The 22,080-nt window shown below is 42.8% G+C and overlaps 1 protein-coding gene across 4 annotated transcripts in view; it reads right to left on the bottom strand.

The window, feature by feature from the left end:
- The window catches only part of adcy2a (adenylate cyclase 2a), a 78,722-nt gene that overhangs the window by 33,880 nt on the left and 22,762 nt on the right, over positions 1 to 22,080 (bottom strand). For 3 of the 4 annotated variants that reach the window (XM_049025495.1, XM_049025496.1, XM_049025494.1), the window contains one exon: positions 18,432 to 18,593. In XM_049025495.1, the coding sequence (XP_048881452.1) occupies positions 18,432 to 18,593 (162 nt within the window). Of the gene's footprint in view, positions 1 to 7,213; positions 7,289 to 18,431; positions 18,594 to 22,080 lie in introns of those variants that run through there. The other variant, XM_049025497.1, reaches the window with a different exon arrangement.

Raw genomic sequence — 22,080 nt, 5'->3', positions numbered from 1 at the left:
ATTAACGTTGCATGTTCTGGAGTGTGTCAGCCCGGCAATAAACCGTTTTGTTCGCATTCATGGCTCCCTTCGCCTGCTTCCGTGTTTGATACGTGACATCAGCTCCACATCCTTATGTCTAGATCACACCTTGCTGGAGCTCAGCTTCACCTCGTTCAACATAAACCTTTCTTCTTAATGTGCCAAAATTTAGTAAAGGATTCAAAGTGAATGGTTCAATAAAAGATTGCTCAAAAAATGGTGTTTTTCGAAATTAGTTTTAATGTTAATTTTCATTACTAGCTCTGAATAGACATTCATTTCTTGACTGAATGAGATATTCCTAACTGATACCTTGATTTCCATCCCGTGTATTTATAATTCATTTTTTTTTGTTTACAGTACCTTACTACTGCCAAAACTTCACATACTGGCTTGAGGTAAGATATGTGTAAGAAGCAATCTGTGAATAACTTGATATTTGAATGCATTTTAATGGGACATTACAAATGAATAAGCAAGAGTATTTACCTGTAGTGATACACCATTTTGATCAATCGTAAAGCTTAATCTACGTTATGTTTAAAAAAATTCAAATACTATTTATCCATCCACCATGTACAAAAGCCATGTCGAATGAAAATAAGTTTTTGATTGCATTTTTAGGTTATTTTGTACTGCTTTAATGTGGTGAACAACATGACGACAAATGATCTTACTGCATTTTTAAGACTGTAATCAGAAATACATATAGAGCATCTTATTCAGACCCAACCCCCCCCAGCTCTGTACCTGACAGGGCCCCCCTCCGGTTTAACCCCTGTGTATGTTAGCTTGTGCTATAGGAACAATAGGTATTATGGAAAAAAATGGGGCAGAACCCTAAAACACTTTGTAAGTAATACACACACAAGGACCAGAATCTGACATAAATAATAAAAACTAATAAATAAATAAATTCAATAAATGTGACACTTTACCTTAAAAAAGACCTACATTTTGCTGGTGGAAGTAGATGATGAAAGGTTGCTGCTTATAAAATATGTGGGGGAGAGTTTCATTTTCGCCACATTTTTCAGATTTTGCACAAAGTCAATTCCTCTATGGCTGTTTCTCGCTGAATCACAAGTCCTCTCAATCTGCCCAAAGTGCTTTAATATTTCAAGTTGCTCCTGCATACTTTAAGCTTCCCTTTTGCAATTAATGCCTGGCTTTTTTAAACCAAAACACTTAGACATGTTTTTGGTGTGTTAAGTGAACATTATAAAAGTCACTAAATGCGAAACAATGGCAAACACAAACACTAGTAGGATAACACACGCAGTGAAGTGACACAGTAACTTGGTGTTTCAGGTGAGTGCATTCCATTCGCATGCGGGTCGATTCTGCTAGCATCTGTTGTTTCTCACAGACAAAATCACGCATAAATGAAATGTGATTACTGTATATTGTTATTGTTCTCTAATATATCAATCCAGTTGAAACAAACCGGCATTCCAAAACACATGTTATAGGAGAAAATACTGCAACGCGGGTGCCAAATATAGCGATCGCAGATGAATGAATGACAGAGAGTCAAATATTAACATATGGCACAATAACAACACAATATTTGATAAATACACAGAGCTATTTACACTATTTACACAGGTACCCCCAGCGCTACATTGCCCCCCTCCTAGGGGGATACCCTTCCCTGTACCCCCCACAAAGTCCCAATAGCACCTCCAGGCAGTGGCGAGCTCTTCATGGCTGCTGGGTCCCACTGTCCTCCTCAGCCCTGTCTGCTGGGGTACTCACTGCATGTCCTGGAGATAGGTGCTCTGAGTGGGTTAGAATGGAGCCAAGCACTCGCAATGAAGCATGACAGCACGGTGCTGAAGGAATAGGGGCCCAGGACGTCCACCCCCACATGATCCATGGGAGCCTCCACCAGATACAGCTGCAAGAGAACCTGCGACTGCTGAGCCCTGCACACATCACAGCAGTGCACAAACAGCTCAGTGTCCTAGTTCCGCAACATCTTCTTTGGGCCAAAAGCTCTGTGCGCCAACCTCAGTGAAATACAGCATAGGGTCTAGGGCATCAACAGCTGCAGTAACTCCCCTGTGTACAGCAGACCCTCATGCTCCTCCAGGGTACCCCACTGGGACTGGTAGGCCTGGGACTGCCTCTCAGCCCAGTCTCCCACCCTTGCCCGGCCACTCCCTCTCCCAAGCCAGCACAGGGTTACTGTGCTGCTCCATGATGAGCTGCTAGTGATCAATGTCCTGGCAGGCCCCTCTGTCTCACTGCAAACACCATCTTTAGGTTCCGGCCCTGGGGTTAGGGTTTCTGAGGCCAGTTCGACCTGCCAATAGCTACTCCGGAGGTCTAAGAAGTTGAACCACGTTAACTCGGTGATGTGATCCAGCGAGTTGCTGAACCATGGCAGCAGAGAGGATTCTATCCTTGTTAACGTGTTCAGTTGTTGGTAGTCAACGCAAAAATGCCACGACTCATCCTTCTTCGTGACAAGGACTGCTGGAGCCACCCACGGGCTGTCGGACAGCTTGATGACTTTCGCCGCGGCCATCTCTCGGATCTGCTGCTCTGCCACTTGTCACTTCGCCAGAGGTAGGCCGTGCAGACGCAGACGGATGGGTGGGGCGACTCCCGTGTTGATTTTATGCTGCACCAGGGAAGTGGGCCGGCAGTCTTTGGTGCTGGCAACCAAGATGTCCTGGAACAGAGCCTGGAGCCTGGCCCACTGCTCCACTGTGAAGTCCTGACTGCAGCACTGCCACAATTCCTCCGGTGCTGCTGTTCCCCATGGTCCAGGCTGGATTTGCAGCTATGTCACAGACGGGGAGCTTTCCTCGGGAGCTGTGGGCTGCTCTCTTCCCTCACAGAGCATCCTCCTCTCTACCCCTCCCGCTGGCGACCGCTGTCACGCTAGAGTACAATCATGCCTGTACCAAGGCAGAGAGTTGTCCATGGCACATCGATGATGACTCCCAGGTGGTCTACAAGTCAATCCCGATGATGCAGGTGTCAGCAATGTTGGCTAGCCAGACCTCCCGCACCACCATGTGCCCTGCTAGTGTGACTTCCAGCTGCCTCTTCCCCCTCATAACTGTGTGCACGGCCCTCACTGAGGTTAGCTGGCCATTCATCGCCTCCCATGCCAGCAGGTCGGTGTGGCCGTGGTGGTACCTGGCATCACATCCAGGCAGATCAGGGTCATGGTGGACCCCGTCTCCACTAAGGCTTGGCAAGGCGTCCCGTCCACCAAAGAGTCAACATACAGTACAGGCCGCAGGCCTTGCCAAGCCGGCCCACTCTGGGTACGGGTGCAAGAGCTGGACTGTTATGCTTTGTGGATGGTGCCACCCGCCTGGTATTTCCTGGCTGCTGTTCAGGGTGTGGATGCAGCACTGTAGTGAGGCAGTTTTGGCCAATGTGTTTTTTCAAGCTTGCTGGCGAGGCCCAGGAGCAGTGGCGCACATGTCTTTGCCCATCTCCTCTTCCTTGGTGCTGTACCCAGGACTTCCTCAGTCATCTCCACTGCCACCATCAGCATGGCTGGCTTCAGCAGGCAGAAAGGAGTGGAGTGGAGGGCCAGTTTGTCCTGCACCAGCCAGGGGAGGTGAGGATAGTCCCGCTGCACGTAGTCCTCCAGCATGGATGCAAATGCCCCCGACTTTTGCCGGCATGCTGCTGGCAGTCCCCAAGCTGCTCTCTCAGACACACGGTGACATGAGTGCTGGACATGGCGATGGCAGACGAATGAATGACGCAGAGCGAAAATTCACGAGGACACACAAAATGGCTATACTGAGCATATGCCACTCACTCATACCACACACACATGCACACATGCTGACCATCCCAGCTACTCATACCACACACACACACCATGCTGACCGTCCCAGCTATTCATACCACACACACACCATGCTGACCATCCCAGCTATTCATACCACACACACACCATGCTGACCGTCCCAGCTTCTCATACCACACACACACCATGCTGACCATCCCAGCTATTCATACCACACACACACCATGCTGACCATCCCAGCTATTCATACCACACACACACACCATGCTGACCATCCCAGCTACTCATACCACACACACACACCATGCTGACCATCCCAGCTATTCATACCACACCCCTCCCCCCAACACCATAACACTGTATGTTGACACAAATATTATGGTACAAAAAGGTGAAATAAAACAGGCACGCTATATTAGGGATATCGTTCTTGTTAATCTCAGATATTCCTGTTGTGGTTGCCTCTGACTATCATAAAACTTCATTTTGTCTGGAAGACGAAGAGATGGCACCTAAGTGGACAGTACTACACTTATACTGCCAGACTACAAACCTGACTGCAGAGTTCAGACTTCCAAAGATTACTCATACATGGGCAATTACTAAAAAGCAATACAATTTTTGTCTTTCACTGGTGATCACATGCGGCTTGGCAAGTAATCGCATTAAAAGACAGAGCACTCCAAACACACAGTATATGGTCATTGCTCTGGGATCATCCATTTTCCTAGCTCCTTGGGAAACTTTAGAAATCTTGGGCTGTCAACAAGTTCAGCCATAAGCGAAGGAAGACTGAGATTTGTGCAGAGGATCTGCTAATACAGGCTTTCGATTATGAGAAAAATGACAACGCAAAGAGATGCTTTTCAGCCTAGCTCTGAGTCATAAGCTCTAAAAATGCCATTTTTAATACCCATCACTACACAGAATGTATCTGGTGAAAAATGGAATAGCTAATCAATAGAAGAGGCTGCAGCATGTACCCCTGAAATCCTATAATAATAGTGACAACTGGAGGTACGATACCACTATAACCCTCAACAGCATGTCATGCAAGCCGGCATAGTAAAAACATGCTTCATGCAGTCTGTGGAGTTTTAGAATAATTCTGGAAGTGCAAATGGTGGTTCGTAAAACAATTCTGAATATGCACTGAAAGATGACCTAGACTTACTGGTCTCTTCGTTCACTGAAGTATGTGCTGCCCATAGAGACAGGTGCTGAGATACAAACCAGCTTAGTCTGATTCTTATCACTGGACACAAGGAGGAGAGAGAAACAGACACATACACACACACACACACACACAAGTGGACATTAACACACATGTCCACAAGGCCGGGACATTGGCAGACATAGGGGCACACACACATACACACACCCACATACATGCACACACACACACACACACACACACACATGTAGGGTATACCTATCCTTATGGGGCCCACTCATTCACTTCTATGGGAAAAATGCTAACGCTAACTATGACAACCTTAACCCCCACCCTGCCCTAACCATAAGCACAATTACCCAAGTAAAAAACAAGAGTTTTTGCATTTTTAGTTTTTTCATAGCAGTCACTGATTTTTTAAAATAGAGTTTTCCCTTATGGGGACTGGGAAACTGGTCCCCATAAGGGAAAAAAAATGGATATTTATCACGTTATGGGGACATTGTGTCCCCATAAGGATAGGTATACCCGCTCGCACGCACGCACACACACACACACCCACATACATGTACACACACACACACACACCCACACGCACCCACATACATGCACACACACGCACACACACACACACAGACACACACAGATGGCAGCTCACAGGAGCTGTTAACCCTCATCCATTGAGCTCGGCTTTCTGCTGAGATGTAGCAGGTGGAGGACAGACACAGAACGAGAACCACGGCCAAGTGTGAGTAGTGAAAAAGCAAAACCTCCATGATGAAGCGAGAAAGACACAGGGATCAAAGAAGAACATGGCATTTTTGGGAAGAGCAGAGTCTTATTTGTCGTAATATTAATTAGCTTGTAGGGTAATTCATATTTATGCACTTCTGGACACAGCTCTATGCTAAAGAGCCATGAAGCAGCTATACAATCATTTCTCCAAGATAACGTAGAAAAGGCTTTGATAAATATTTAAATAATTTAACTGTTTTTAGGCAAAGAAAATGGAAGGGAGATATGTAAGAACCTCACACTACCAGGGTGGTTCAAATCCCACCTCTGTTCTGTGTGTGGAGTGTGCAGGTTCCTCTCATGCAGGTTCCCCCTGGTTCTCTGCCTTCCTCCCGCAGTCCAAAGACACACACTTAGTTTAATCTGCGTCTCTAAATTGCCCATAAAGCCTGATTGCTTGTGCGCCCTCTGCTGCCTGGGAAAGGATCCAGCGCCCCTCATGCCTAACCAGCGGCTGCAAGATGGATGGATATAAGAATTTGTCTTGGTGGAATGGAGGAGTGCAGCTCCTCATTTTTCCCTGAGGATGGGACTTTACTGGATACCGCACGTGATGATTTGTGATGCAAGCGGTGAAAAGAAAAAAAAATGGCTCAGTGGAAGGGTAGAGAACGGCAGAATGCATGCAAATGTCAGAACGGCGGGAATGGTGCAATTATTGCATGAGAGAGCTGACACTGTTCTCTCATCGCCTCTGTCAGCGGGAACATTAAAGGCCTCATAACAGGTTCACCTTGGCTGCTACGGGCTGCTCCTAACTGGTAATATCCATGCAGCATAAAACCATAGGCAGTCCCCTGTCAGTATATAGAGCATTAGGCTCATTTTCTGATCATAACCTATAACATAACCCGCATTATGGGCAAAGGCGCGGCAGTGGAGTTAATGCTTATGAAAGCATGGCTCAGCGTTACGGCGGAATGCCCTATTGGTCCCAGCACAGTAGCTTCAACAACAGTGACCTGAATCACCATATTAAAAATGTGCACCGGAATACCTGCCTTTGGAAAAAGTGAAAACAAATCATTAACTAAAAAACAAACAAAAAAAACAACAGCAACAATATCAATAACAAATAACAAACAAATAATTTAAAATTATTATTATTATTAATAATAATAATTGTTGTTGTTATTATTATTATTATTATCCATCCATCCATCCATCCATCCATCTATTTTCCAAACCGCTTATCCTACTGGATCGCGGGGGGTCCGGAGCCTATCCCGGAAGCAATGGGCACGAGGCAGGGAACAACCCAGTATGGGGGGGGCAGCCTTATTATTATTAGTGATATTAGTCATAACTGATTGTTGTAACAGAAACTACATTATCGTCATTTTTAGAAAATAAAAAAGATGAAAATAAGTTACAGCTAAACACTGCATAACTGCAGAAATCAGACATAAACCCCACATACCGTGCAGATAAACACTTACTCATCTTAACTTTGCGGCAGATTTGATGGAAATCTGGCAGTCATAGATCCAGTGATACTTCCAGTGTTTGTTTACCTCCATGAAACAAGACATGAAACAAATGAGGTTGTTTCATTACTTAATGCTTGAACGTAAACATACTGTGATTAATAGACTGAGCTGTTCTGCAATGTACCTAAAACATCTGAGCGTAACAAATACAGCGAGTAACGCCAGCATGTAAATAAAGGTTTTTCCTTTGCCCTACAGTGCACCTCTACACTTCCTGTACGTGTCTAATACACAGCTAAATATTTTTCATGAAGTACTGCTCACTAATTCATATAATAAAATCCAGGAAATTACAGCCGGGTCTGCTGTCACTGTGAATCAGTAAAGACGCTTGCTAATCATCTACAAAAAATGTAAAGCAAAGTGATGGGTGTCTGTTCTCTCTTTCAAAAACTTGTTTTTTTTCCACGTGCAATAATGGTATGTTTCATTGCAGATTCATCACAAAGTAGTCGGGTAGGGAGTTTTGGTGAAAGGAATCAGTTGGCGTCTACCCCTGGAGCGAAGTTATATATACAACATAGTGCTGTCTAAATTCAGCATTATACTAGTACAATATGTAAGACTAAAATAAGTCTATGTTGCTTGGCGTACAGAACTACTTATCAAACTTCATAAGATTTCTAAGACTTTATAAAAAGGGTAATAGTTTCATGTAAACATGTAAAAAGTACACATGCACTTTTATACACCTACATAATTAATTATAAATGTAATGGCAGGACAATTGCAGGAATCCTGATCTTATAATAATAATACAAAAGGGATGTATCTGCAGTATTTTAAGCAATCCCTAAGCTGAACTTCAACAAAATGGCCATAAAACTCATTTCTCACTCCTCATGCAAACAATCTCTTAAATCCCTGGGAGGCGGCGGCTGGTGATGCAGAACAAGGCTTCTGAACAATGGACCAACAATTAAAGCTGGGCTGGGGGTGTGTGGTGGGGGGCAATGTGATTAACCAATCAATCTGAGCTCTGTGTTTGCGTGTCATATGCTTTAGGGACAATGCGCAAAAACAACAATAAATAAAGCAAATATCGAAACATAAGACTGCATAGCATATAAGCATGATTATTTTCTTGTCTTGTTTCCCAAACCTCGGTCCAAATGAAACCACTGGGTGTATAAGCGAAACATATAAGCGAAACATAAACACTTGGTATGCTGTCGAGGATTTGCAAAGCAGCAGGTATCACCATTTACATCAGTGCCTCTGCAGTAGGGCTGCCCACCCCCCTTCTTGGTCCGTGCCCAGTTATTACACAGGGTCATGGAAAGCTGGGGGTTTTCTGGAGGTGTTAGATAACTTAAAAAAACAAACTATACACTTGTAAATTTTACAGCGCCTCACAGTCTCAGGTTTGCATCTGAAAAAAAATGCAAACGGTTAAATTTATGAAATCCCTGATTGATCTGCCAATACTCCCCTCCCCCTCATCCCACCCCAGCCAGTTTACCAATCCGTGAAATTTTTATATGACATAAACTGGTCTGCAGACACCAAAGAGTCTCTACAAAGATGGCAGCTGTGTCATCCATCCATCTTCTGTATCACCTATTGTATGTATAGGCCAATGCAGTGCCAGTTAAACTGGAGCCTTTCTCCGGAAGCACAGGGCACAAGCCAAGGGGACACCGTGGGTAGGATAGTAATTCATTGCATGTTACGCCCCAACACAATATGGGCAGTTCAGAGATGCCAATTCGCTTAACTGCATGTTTTAGGGCAATGTTTCCCAACCAGTCAGGGAGCAAAAATGTCAACTGTCTGGCAGGGAGCTGAGAGGGAGCAAAAACGTGGACCGTCTGTGGGTCCCGAGGACCGGGTTGGGAAACACTGTTTTAGAAGAAACCCATGCAAATGGGGACAGAATATGCAAACTCCACATTCACACAGAGAGTGTTACGTCATGTTTTATATACAGTGTGTTTATGAATATTTTATATGAATGAGATAAATATAACATTTTGCAGAAGAGCAGTGGGTGACATGAACTTGTGGGATGCATCTACCCTCTGTTTCATGTTTCCATTTCCCCAGAGAGCAGCTTCCCCACTTTCCAAAACAGCATGCCCTCTAAAAATAGTTTACAGTGATTCCCCTCCTGTTTCTAGTCAGTCTAGAGCCAAAATGAGGCAGAATTATATAAGGGCATCTGCTTGCAACAGGTGAGAAGAGGACCTGCATACTGAGGAAGGGCAGATGTGCCAGGATGTGGCAGGATGGATACAGTAATACACTATATGGACTAAAGCATAAATGATTAAATTCTGGTGTTTCATTCAGACCCATTGCTACAGGTGTATAAAATCAAGCACATGCAGTCAGGTTTACAGACATTTTTGGAAGAATGAGCTGTTCTGAAGAGCTCAGTGAATTCAAGCATAGTACTGTCACAGGATGCCACCTTCGCAATAAGTGAATTAGTGAAATTTCTTCCCTGCTAAATACTCCACTGTCAACTGTAAGTGGTATTATTGCAAAGTGGATGTGTTTAGGAACAACATAAACTCAGCCACAAAGTGGCAGCCCATGTGAAGTAACACAATGGGGTTGCTGAATTCTGAGGAGTATCACATGTAAAAGTCATGCCAAAGCTCTGTTGACTGAATAACTGCAGAGTTCCAAGCTTCCTCTGGCAGTAACTCCAGCACAAAAACTGTGCACTGGGGGCTTCTTGGAATGGGCTTCCATGGCTGAGCATGTGGATGCAAGCCTCACATCACCAAATGCAATGGAAAGCACTGGATGGAGTGGTGCAAAGCACACTGCCACTGGACTCTGGAGCAGCGGAGACATGTTCTGTGGAGTGACAAATCATGCTTCCCTAACTGGCAGTCTGATGGAAGAGTCTGGGTTTGGAAAATGCCAGGAAAACGCTACCTGCCTGACTGCACTGTGCCAATTGTAAAGTTTGGTGGAGGAGGGATAATGGTATGGGGTTATTTTTCGGGGGTTGGGCTAAGCCAATGAATCCAGTGAATGGAACTCTTAAAGCTTCAGCATACCAAGACATTTTTGGACAATTATATGCTTCCAGTTCTGGGGAAGAGCCTTTTCTGTTCCAGCATGACTGTGCCCCAGTGCACAAAGGAAGGCCCATAAGGATATGATTGGGTGAGCTTGGTGTGGAAGAACTTGACTGGCCCACACAGAGCCGTGACCTCAACCCTATCAAACACGCTTGGGATGAACTAGAACGGAGATGGTGAGCCAGGCCTTCAAGTCCAACCTCAGTGCCTGACCTCACAAATGCACTTGGATTAAAGCATCTGATTAATAAATAAAATGTAAATGTCAGTACAGGTGGACACTGGTTACTGTTAATGCTAAGAACTTTTCTGTTACCTAAAAGACATACAGAGAAAGATAAGAACATAAGAGTTTACAAACGAGAGGAGGCCATTCGGCCCTTCAAGGGGAATTATGGATTTAAAATGGGATGTTGTAAATTTCTTGTAAGTGTAATGGCCAGGTATCCCAATACTTCTGTCCAAATAATGTATATGTTAGGATGGATGGGTGGATAAAGAGATGGATGGATGGATGGATGGATGGATGGATGGATGGATGGACAGACGTTGGATGGATGTTGTAATACAGTTTGTCTGATTTGCTCTGCGGGTGGTTGATGATGATGATGATGATGATGATGATGATGATGATGATGATGATGAACTGATCTGAAAGTTGTCTGCCAGCCCCAGTTTTTATCCTCCCAGTGAAATGACACACTTTTAAAATGTACAAACCCATTCAGGGAATAAGTCTTTGATATACCATAGACACTCCATAAAACTGTAGCCGATAACCTTTTGTTCACAAAAAAAAAGCTTTTGGTGTCAAGCCATTAAAATAATTGCAATTATGAGACAAGCTGCATAATAAAAACATCAAAAGGTAAATCCAATTTTCAATCAAACAGCCAAACTGGAGAACATCGGTAGCACAATAACTTAAGTGGCAGTGTCTGCGAGTGGAGATCGAGGGATGATAAAGGGCCTTTTGGCTGCATGCAATAATTATACTTGATTGATGGTGTAAAAGGGAATTGAGAATACTTTTCAAAACCAAGCGGGTGAACATTTTTTTTTCAGGTCACAGAAGACAATTCAACATACAATGTCAATTGTTAAAAAGAAATTCAATGATGAGCCCCAATAAAGTGAAATAAAAATGGCAGTGACTGACTCACGCACTTTCAAAACACAGATGAAGAGGTACTTTTTCTGATAAACTCCGCAATAGCTGTGTGCTTTTTTCGTAATTATTATAATATACGGTAATTTAAGCTTGGTTGGAGGGAAACACTAAATAAATTCTCCCCCATGCCATTTTTAAAGCATCTTACGAACTTTAATGAATATGAGACCTTCAAATCACTTTTCTGAAAAAAGAGCAGAATTCCAAGAACAAAATGCTTAAAGCTATCAATAAGCATGCATGTTTTCATGAATAAAGGAAATTAAACTTGCACAGAGCACACAGTATTACAAGAGTCTGCTTGATTACCTCAAAAACGTATTTTTTTTCAGTGCAAATCTTATTTATTACGTGTTGAGGCTGAATTGTTGTTGCATTAAAATTTAATTGTGCAATTGCAGGAAAACAATCAAACACTGCAAAATAAAGTAAAGGATAAACACTGCAGGCTCTTCACAGACTCAAGGTTTTTTTTTCTTTCAAATTAATCGAACGTGATCCCTTATAAAAATGAAGAGGGAAGATGTTTGTGTCATTTTGGAATAAATGATCTTGGAATAAAATAAGAGAATTTATAAATAATGTACCAAGGAAAATTTTTCCAGCTTTCGGGGGAATATATAATTTATTGAACAGCACCAAAATAAATAAAGAAATAAATAAATAATGATGATAATTAAACATGTATTTTCTATATAACAACAATATGTACTGTGTTTATAAATTTAGGTAAAGAATATTTCAAAATGTTACCATTAGTTAGGTGACATTTCAAACTGAAATCAGAATGAACTGTTAAAATTGAAGAAATTTAATTGAGACATCAGATTATCAAACCCTAGATGACTGTAAGAAAAGAATGTATAATAATAATGAAAACTGGACATTTTTAAAAATATTGTTATCTACACCGCAAACTAAAAGAAAATGCTTTGTACAGACAAAACTGGTGCCTTTGTAGCACAGTTACAGCCTGGTTACGGTTCATAACATTTCCTACTGGGGTTTTGCTAATTTCAAAAATAGCAGAAAGGCCAGCCTCCATTCTCCACTGAGGAAGAAGGGATGTTGTAAAACAGATGTACAGACTAACCCCCCCGCCCCCCAATAGCTGCCCCCGCTCGATTCCAATCCCCCCCCCCCCCTCCCCTCTACATCACACGCTAGGAAGAACGGGACTATTTCTGAGCATAAAGCCTGTTCCACGCTGTAATGATGGGGTGATGAGGCGGTGAGATGGAGGAGGATAACCACAATGGCTCCAGTGCCAATTTGACATCAATGCGCTATCTTACTTTTGAGCTACCGCTCGATACACGAAATGTCCATTTGTTCATATGCATATGCAAACTAAATAAGAGCACCTTCAACTAAAAAAAACATTTGAGTAGAGAGATCTTATCCCAATAAATAAACAAGCTATATGTGATGACACCAATGAACAGTAGGCGGGATGCACAGGGGTAAGCTCACCTCATCAATACTAATCTGCCGGCGTTTGCCTGGCATTACGCTCGAACACAACCCATCCCGACACATCTGCAGATGTTATCACTGCTTAAACAGCAGAACAGCTGCTCCTCAGCTGGACAGGATAAACAGCTGCCCACATGAGCCTTGGACACACTGTTCAAGGTGCCCGACTGCTTGTTTGAGGATAAACTTTCCTGTGCTGGACACTGAGGTTAGCTGTGCATAGTGCTTCTTTGGGAACACCACATGTCATTACGAGCTACTGTCCTTCAAATGACAATTGACTAACACATAAAATTGTACTTTTAACTGTAGTTTTTATACAGCTAAATACCTGTACCTGCATGAGTATTGCTTCATTTCTGTATATTTCTACCACAAATTTTTTAGGCTGTAACTGCATTAATGCCTGTTTCTTTCCTGTGACAAATTCCCTAATATATAATGATTATATTCATCTACAACCCAGTTTCCAGAAAAAGTTGGGAATCTGTGTAAAATGTAAACAAAAATAGAATGCAATGATTTGCAAAACCCGTATTTAACTGAACACAGAACAAAGACAACATCAAATGTTCTTAAGGGCTTGAATCGAAGGCAACTTGAATTCTTTTTCTTGAAGACATTTCACCTCTCGTCCAAATTGCTTCTTCAGGTCTAAACATCTGATGGCGAGTTCCGGTTATTTATCCTCTAGTGGGGTTGTCACCTTCAAAGTGTTCGTTGACACACTCTGCTGTCCAACAGGTCATTAGGGTCACTTTGGGCAAGGTGTGGATGAAGGTGTGAAACCTTGGTTCCTCCTGAGCCAAGGTGATTGCCCTTCACATTTAAGTCACCTAGGAAGGGATCTCAATACTGCGTTATAGTTGACTTTGATAATTGGTGTCTTAAGCCTCCAGCTCTGTTCAGTGATGGACGCTGCCTACATGCTTAAATGAACTTAAACGAGTGTTGGTAAAAGAAGAGGTGATGCAACACTGTAGCAAACAAGCCCGTCCCAACTTGTCGCTGACATCAAATTCAAATTGAGCATATTTTAGTCATAAAAATGCTCTGTTTCAACATTTGATATGTAGTTCTACGTGTTCTTTTTCATTTAAATATTCTATATGATTTGTAAATAATTGGATTCTGTTTCTATCTACATTTTACACAGTATCCCAACTTTTTTGGAAACGGGGTTGCATCTATCTTGTTTACGCAGTACACAGCTGTGTTGGGCCTGGAACCAGAACCAGAATCCAGAAGCACAGGGAACGTCCAGGACATGACAACACCGCGCACCATCGGGACAATTTCGTCATACCTGTTCACCTAACTGCATGTTACTGTACTGCAGGAAGACACCAGTGGAAATCCACAAAAACTCACAGAGAAGGGTCAGGAATCAAACCCCCCCTCAGAAGGGTCACCATGCTACTCTGATACCAATACAGACGTGTCTGCTATAATGAGAGAGATTATATCCTTGTTTGATGCAAAATTGTGTATTTATGGAAAAATTGGCTTAGAGCCAGACTACACAAAACATACCATATACCATTCCGTACAAATCGCTTCATAAGATTATGTGTTAAAGCTTTTCTTTTACGTCTAAAACCTGGAATTTTGCCAGTTCACTTCTTAGATGCTTCTTGTAACCATGCTCTCTCATATTTACAATAGATTTTGTGACAATTAGTATGCTTCAGTATCTCTCCCTCTCAGACGATACAAAAGAGAAAACACAATACATGTTAATTCAACAATTATATAGAGTCCCATTCAGCTCTGGTTGGATACATTTTGGATGAACTGAATATATATGTAGTGTATCCTACTTTTGAAATATATTCCAAACGTGTTCTTTTTTAAACATGGTAAATATCATCGAGACTTTAGGTATTTGAAGCTGATCTTAAGATGTTAACATCAATAAATTTACAGTAATGTGCAGAACACATGGACTGGAATTCAAATACAAATCCAAGTCTTCCATTACACTTCTGAAAAAGAGCCCTTCAAAAGTAAAGTAGGTGAGCTGAGTATTAAGAGTAACCCATTCTCAAAGGACCCACTCATTTAGGGTGTTACTCCTACGTGTATAATTTAACATGTAGGAGCTGAAATCAAGTACAGGACAAACAGAGGGGAAACTTTTCCCTATTAATTCATGTTTTGGAAACACATGCAATAGCAGAACTGTCTGTAAATAATGTCGTATAATGGTTTGTGAAAAGCTGGAAATGATAAAATTGTGGGTTTCTGGATACTAATGCTTGTATGACCACTTAAATGTAATCACTTACAACTCAGTTTATTAATACTGAGTTTTTCAAATCTTGCATTAAGCTGTATCAAGGACTTAACAACTTTAATTCTGCTAATAAATCTGACCTGCTATTCAAATAGTCAGCTTCTGTCTGTAGTTTTCGCTTTTATCTCCACACAACTCAAAAAGATTATGAAACATAATTAAATCTTTAACGTAACTTAAATTGTCCAAGACATTTTTTTACAATGTTGACAGTTACAGCAATAGATACCAACGGCATGGAGAGTAGCACCAAAGCCTTGCACCTCCATGATTGGCGGATTGAATCCCCAGCCACCTCCTCACTCTTTGTGTGCAAGTGATGTATCTATTTCGTTGTGGGGGCCAAATCTCACCACAATGTGATAAAAACCTATTATTTTGATGTTGTGGACAGCATGTATTCGGTCCCCACAAGGGGAAATTCTATTTCATAAAGATCTGTGAATGCAATTAAAAAATTAAAATGCCAAAAGTATTTTGTTTGGTTACTTATGGCTGTCATAGATGGGATTAGGGTTTTTCCCATAGAAATTAACAGACAAAAATATGAATACACAATCGTGTGTGTGTGTGTGTGAGAGAGAGAGAGAGAGAGTGTGGAGTTGTATGAGTTTCCCCACCATGATTAGGCCAATCACTACCTTTACATGACGTGTAATGTGTGTGCGTGAGCCCAGTGATGGACTGGCCAATGTGCCCCCTGCCCGGTGCCCTATGCGGAGTATTCCATGGTCATTTATCAACCAAAGGCAAAGCAGGATCCAAAACTCGTAGTTGTAAACAGGCAATTAGGCAGAAGAATCATAACAGGAGGAACATACCAGAATCCAAATGCAATGGACAACGTCAAGAACCGGGCAGCGGGTCAGTGGACAGACGGCAGTTATTGATGATAACAACAAGGAGAACCACTCAGTACAGGGTAGGACTCACAATATCTCACAATGAAGTGATACGAACAACCGGCATTTAACTGCCCAAACAGGAAATGCAGCACAGGACATAATAAACTGGTATAGATAATCAGGGAAGGGTAAATGGCTATACTGATGACCCAGGTTGGATTCTGGATCCTAGCTTAGACTGGACTGGGGCACTGACACTAGGAAAGGCTGGCCGCCCCGCAGTTGAGACATATTAATTATTTTATAATCAATCGATACAATCAAAAGATACAATAAGCAAATATGATTTCAGAAAGTAAACTTGTGCGGTAATTCTGGAATGAAAGTGTATTAAAAATCCAGGAACAGACATTAGCGGAGACTGTAGCCTGTGCGTGATGAACGTACTTATTGTCTTTCTGTCTGTCTTTCTGAATGAGAATACAGACAAATGACTAGCAAAAAGAATCGGCTCAAAGAGAAGAACGTAGAATTTGTCTGGATTTGGAAAACTGCAGAATGCCGCTGAAGGCTCTTTAACCTAAAGGGCTACACAGCTTTGTTCAACATTGATTCTTGTGAATCGGCACCACCCAATGTGCGCTGGATAGAGAACGACATTTTAAAAATGGATGAATACTTTGCCCATCCATATTTGTCCAAATAGAATTCTATCTAAGGATACATAAGGTGCTCCAAATAAATTACAAAATGCCCATAATTCAAAGACTGACCTTCCACACAGGTTAATATTCCAGTTATACCTGTCTTTCAGGAATATATGTCACATCATAAAAAATAACATTTACTAGTCCCCGTCATACAAACGAGTTCGGTTAAAATCACTGATCACTCTGAGGATGATGATAATGAGCAACAGAAAGCGAGTCAGAAAGGCAGATGACCTGAGGGACTCTGGAAGCTTCTGGAACGGGTCTCCAGCCACTCTGGGCAGCAGTCAGAGTCACATCCGTCTCCTTACAGCTTCCATTCAGACAAACCTGCACATTCGCGAGCTGCAGAGCTGAGGGCCGCGTCGCGCCTTCCTTCAATTAATTGCAATTCAATCAGTTACAGTCCCTGGGGCTTTCAGTGCGCAGCCCAGACTAATGAATCTGAATCCACTGCTGTTATTTCCCTCACTGTCCTTCTCCATTTTGCTCTTGCTCCCATATTGCAGAGTGCAGGAAAACGAGGGTTTAACCTCCACTGTCGTGTTATGGTCATATTTGTTACATCATGTGTTACAGTCATCTTTACAGGACGGCCACGCCTAGGGAGAGTAGCGACAGTGCTGAACTTTCTCCATTTATAGACTATTTGTCTTACCGTGGACTGATGAACATCAAGGCTTTTGGAGATACTTTTATAACCCTTTCCAGCTTTATGAAAGTCAACAATTCTTAATCGTAGGTCTTCTGAGAGCTCTTTTGTGCGAGGCATCGTTCACATCAGGCAATACTTCTTGAGAAAAGCAAACTCAAAAACTGGGGTGTGTTTTTTATAGGACAGGACAGCTTTAAGCAACACCTCCAATCTCATCTCATTGATTGGACTCCAGGTTGGCTGACTCCTGACTACAATTAGCCTAGGGGTTCCACCTGCACTGTTAATGTTTACATGGTGTGTTCGATAAAAACATGAAAACATAGAATTATTTTGTGTGGTATTGGTTTGAGCAGACTGTGTTTGTCTATTGTTGTGACTGAGAAAGATTAGATCACATGTTAAGACCAATTTGTGCAGAAATACATATAATTACAAAAGGTTCACATACTTTTTCTTGCAACTGTACAGTTGTGCACAAGTGGATGACTATTTTCTAAAGAAGACATATAATTAACATTTGTCTATCGACAAAGAAACATTGTATAGAAATTACTTGGCAGTTAAAATATGATGAAAATAATGTGAGAGGTGTATGTGTCACATCATCAGATGAGAGTGATTAGGAATGACAGATTATTACTACTGTTACAGTCAGTCTTAATCTCAGGTGCTCGGAAATAACAGTCTACAGCCGAAAGACCAACTGCTCAGCATGGCCACTGTGACTTAGACTGGTAAGAAGAGTTTCAGGCTACCATAGCTTAGCTTGTGTAAGATCAATCATTGCGGGACTTATGGAATTAGGAATTATGGACCATACTTTCATGCCAATGCTACGTCTGACGGAATCACACTTTACTCTGCAAACAGCTTGTTGAAACATATGTCATAGTTGGAGTAATTTAGATGGTTCCTTTGTCACCCGTGATTTAAATTCTCTTGTAGAGCGTATAACAGAGAATGGGTCACTCACCTGCCACAAAGAGGACTCCATCTTTTCGGCGGTGACGGACAGGCACACGCTGAGCACCACGGTGTGGGAAGACGAGGTGAGCGCACTGGCAATGATGGCATCACGCATGGAAAACGGGAGCATGGTGTAGACCACGAAGATGATGAAGAGGAAGAAGGACACCTGCAAAATCGAAAGCAAGCTGTGTCTTTAAGTGGAAAAGCTTTTTCATTAAACTTACAGGCACAAAGACGTAAACCAAACACAGTGAATAAAAACTCCAGTCATTTCAATGCCAATACTCTGCAGGAGAATCTGATTAAACAAAAGCATCTATTTATACTAGTGGCCAAAATTGTGGAAACAACTAGCATTTTTGCCCATTACTCTTCAATAATCACTACATAAATATTAGTGGTAATGTTTATAAACAGTCAAAGAATTGCTCGTAGGTGTGAATGGTGTGTGAGTGTGCCCTGCGATGGGCTGGCCCCCCATTCTGGGTGGTTCCCTGCCTCGTGCCCATTGATTCCGGGATAGGCTCCGGACCCCCCGCGACCCAGTAGGATAAGTGGTTTGGAAAATGGATGGATGGATGGATTAAATAAGTAACTCGTGCAACAGTTAAAAAGAATTCTGCAGTCACTGATAATTGGAAGTGTTTCCACAATTTTGGCCACTAGTGTATTTAAAAACATTAAGTCATTGTGTTGGGGAAAGTAGATAAAAGGATGGCAATTGGCTCTATTTAGGGGTTATGGTGAGTCAGGTTCTTCATGTTGATCAACCAAAAACAAACCTATATATTTACAAGATGCAGTCAGAATGTTTGCCCCTGTAACTGATTAATAATAATTTACATTTATTTAGCCAGCAATTTGATCCAAAACCATATGCAATTCAGAAAGTGGGGTCAGCTAGTCCATGGAGCACTTGGGGATTAAGGGCCTCGCTCAAGAACCCAATGGTGAAATTACTCAGGATATGAAACGGTGACACTCCGATCATGGGGACAGAGGGGTAATAAGGTTTTAATCTGAATGTATCTTTACACTCCTCCTCTTGTCATGACATGCTTGTGTCTCCTGAATGAAATTTGTGAGCACCTCAGAAAAAAGAAAAAGTTGATGATGCTTATGAAGCTGGAAAAGGCCACGAAACCGTGTGCAAGGACTTGTTCAGTCCATGGTCACAGGACAGATGTTGAAAACAGCCTTATTGCAGTTCTTCTCAGAAGTGACCACGCAAAGCATACAGTCCTGCATCAGCTGAGACAGACCCCAAGGTGACCACACACAGCATACAATCCTGCATCAGCTGAGACAGACCCCAAAGTGACCACACAAAGCATACAATCCTGCATCAGCTGAGACAGACCCCAAAGTGACCACACAAAGCATACAATCCTGCATCAGCTGAGATAGACCCCAAAGTGACCACACAAAGCATACAATCCTGCATCAGCTGAGACAGACCCCAAGGTGACCACACACAGCATACAATCCTGCATCAGCTGAGACAGACCCCAAAGTGACCACACAAAGCATACAATCCTGCATCAGCTGAGATAGACCCCAAAGTGACCACACAAGGCATACAATCCTGCATCAGCTGAGACAGACCCCAAAGTGACCACATAAAGCATACAATCCTACATCAGCTGAGACAGACCCCAAAGTGACCACACAAGGCATACAATCCTGCATCAGCTGAGATAGACCCCAAAGTGACCACACAAAGCATACAATCCTGCATCAGCTGAGACAGACTCCAAGGTGACCACACAAAGCATACAATCCTGCATCAGCTGAGACAGACCCCAAAGTGACCACACAAGGCATACAATCCTGCATCAGCTGAGATAGACCACAAGGTGACCACACAAAGCATACAATCCTGCATCAGCTGAGATAGACCCCAAAGTGACCACACAAGGCATACAATCCTGCATCAGCTGAGATAGACCCCAAGGTGACCACACAAAGCATACAATCTTGCATCAGCTGAGATAGACCCCAAAGTGACCACACAAGGCATACAATCCAGTATCAGCTGAGACAGACCCCAAAGTGACCACACAGAGCATACAATCCTGCATCAGCTGAGATAGACCCCAAAGTGACCACATAAAGCATACAATACTGCATCAGCTGAGATAGACCCCAAGGTGACCACACAAGGCATACAATCCTGCATCAGCTGAGATAGACCACAAGGTGACCACACAAAGCATACAATCCTGCATCAGCTGAGATAGACCCCAAAGTGACCACACAAAGCATACAATCCTGCATCAGCTGAGACAGACCCCAAAGTGACCACAAAAGGCATACAATCCTGCATCAGCTGAGATAGACCCCAAAGTGACCACATAAAGCATACAACCCTACATCAGCTGAGACAGACCCCAAAGTGACCACACAAGGCATACAATCCTGCATCAGCTGAGATAGACCCCAAAGTGACCACATAAAGCATACAATCCTACATCAGCTGAGACAGACCCCAAAGTGACCACACAAGGCATACAATCCTGCATCAGCTGAGATAGACCCCAAAGTGATCACATAAAGCATACAATCCTACATCAGCTGAGATAGACCCCAAAGTGACCACACAAGGCATACAATCCTGCATCAGCTGAGATAGACCCCAAGGTGACCACACAAAGCATACAATCTTGCATCAGCTGAGATAGACCCCAAAGTGACCACATAAAGCATACAACCCTACATCAGCTGAGACAGACCCCAAAGTGACCACACAAGGCATACAATCCTGCATCAGCTGAGATAGACCCCAAAGTGACCACATAAAGCATACAATCCTACATCAGCTGAGACAGACCCCAAAGTGACCACACAAGGCATACAATCCTGCATCAGCTGAGATAGACCCCAAAGTGACCACATAAAGCATACAATCCAGCATCAGCTGAGATAGACCCCAAAGTGACCACACAAGGCATACAATCCTGCATCAGCTGAGATAGACCCCAAAGTGACCACACAAAGCATACAATCCTGCATCAGTTAAGACAGACCCCAAAGTGACCACACAAGGCATACAATCCTGCATCAGCTGAGAAAGACCCCAAGGTGACCACACAAAGCATACAATCCTGCATCAGCTGAGACAGACCCCAAGGTGACCCCATGGCTGCTCTGACCATAGACACACTACTGCTGTATTAACCAGCATCATGAGGCCATCAAAAGGAAATCACTGAACAAAAACCAGGTGCTTAGGAAGATACCAAGGTGGAAACCTCTGTAAAACAACAACGTCAGCTGTCTCACCTGTCAGTAAGGCAGCTTTTAGATGATCCCTTGGAAGACTATAGCATAATGGCAAAAGATAAGATGCTGTAATTAAGTTTTTTCTCTCTTTTGATGAAAATAAAAACCTGCATTTGTGCTAAGGCCCATTCTCTGTAGCTTCAGGGTTGAGGGAACAACGACATCGAGATGAAATGTTACTGCCAGACAGAAGCAGTTCATGGGAGACAGCAGAAAAATATCGATGAGTTCCTGTTAAGGATAATGGACCGAAGCCCTGCCAAGCTGTAGGACCAGCTGTAGGTCTCCATCTACATGGAAAATTGGGCTGAACCATTACTCCTGATGGAGGTGCCAAATGTTACAAAATCTAGAGGGTCACATGTTGATGT

The sequence above is a fragment of the Brienomyrus brachyistius genome, chromosome 9 (assembly GCF_023856365.1).
Source record: "Brienomyrus brachyistius isolate T26 chromosome 9, BBRACH_0.4, whole genome shotgun sequence".
NCBI classification, from domain to species: Eukaryota; Metazoa; Chordata; class Actinopteri; order Osteoglossiformes; family Mormyridae; genus Brienomyrus; species Brienomyrus brachyistius.
The sequence above is the reverse complement of the archived record's forward strand: the minus strand, read 5'-3'. Positions and strand labels throughout refer to the sequence as shown.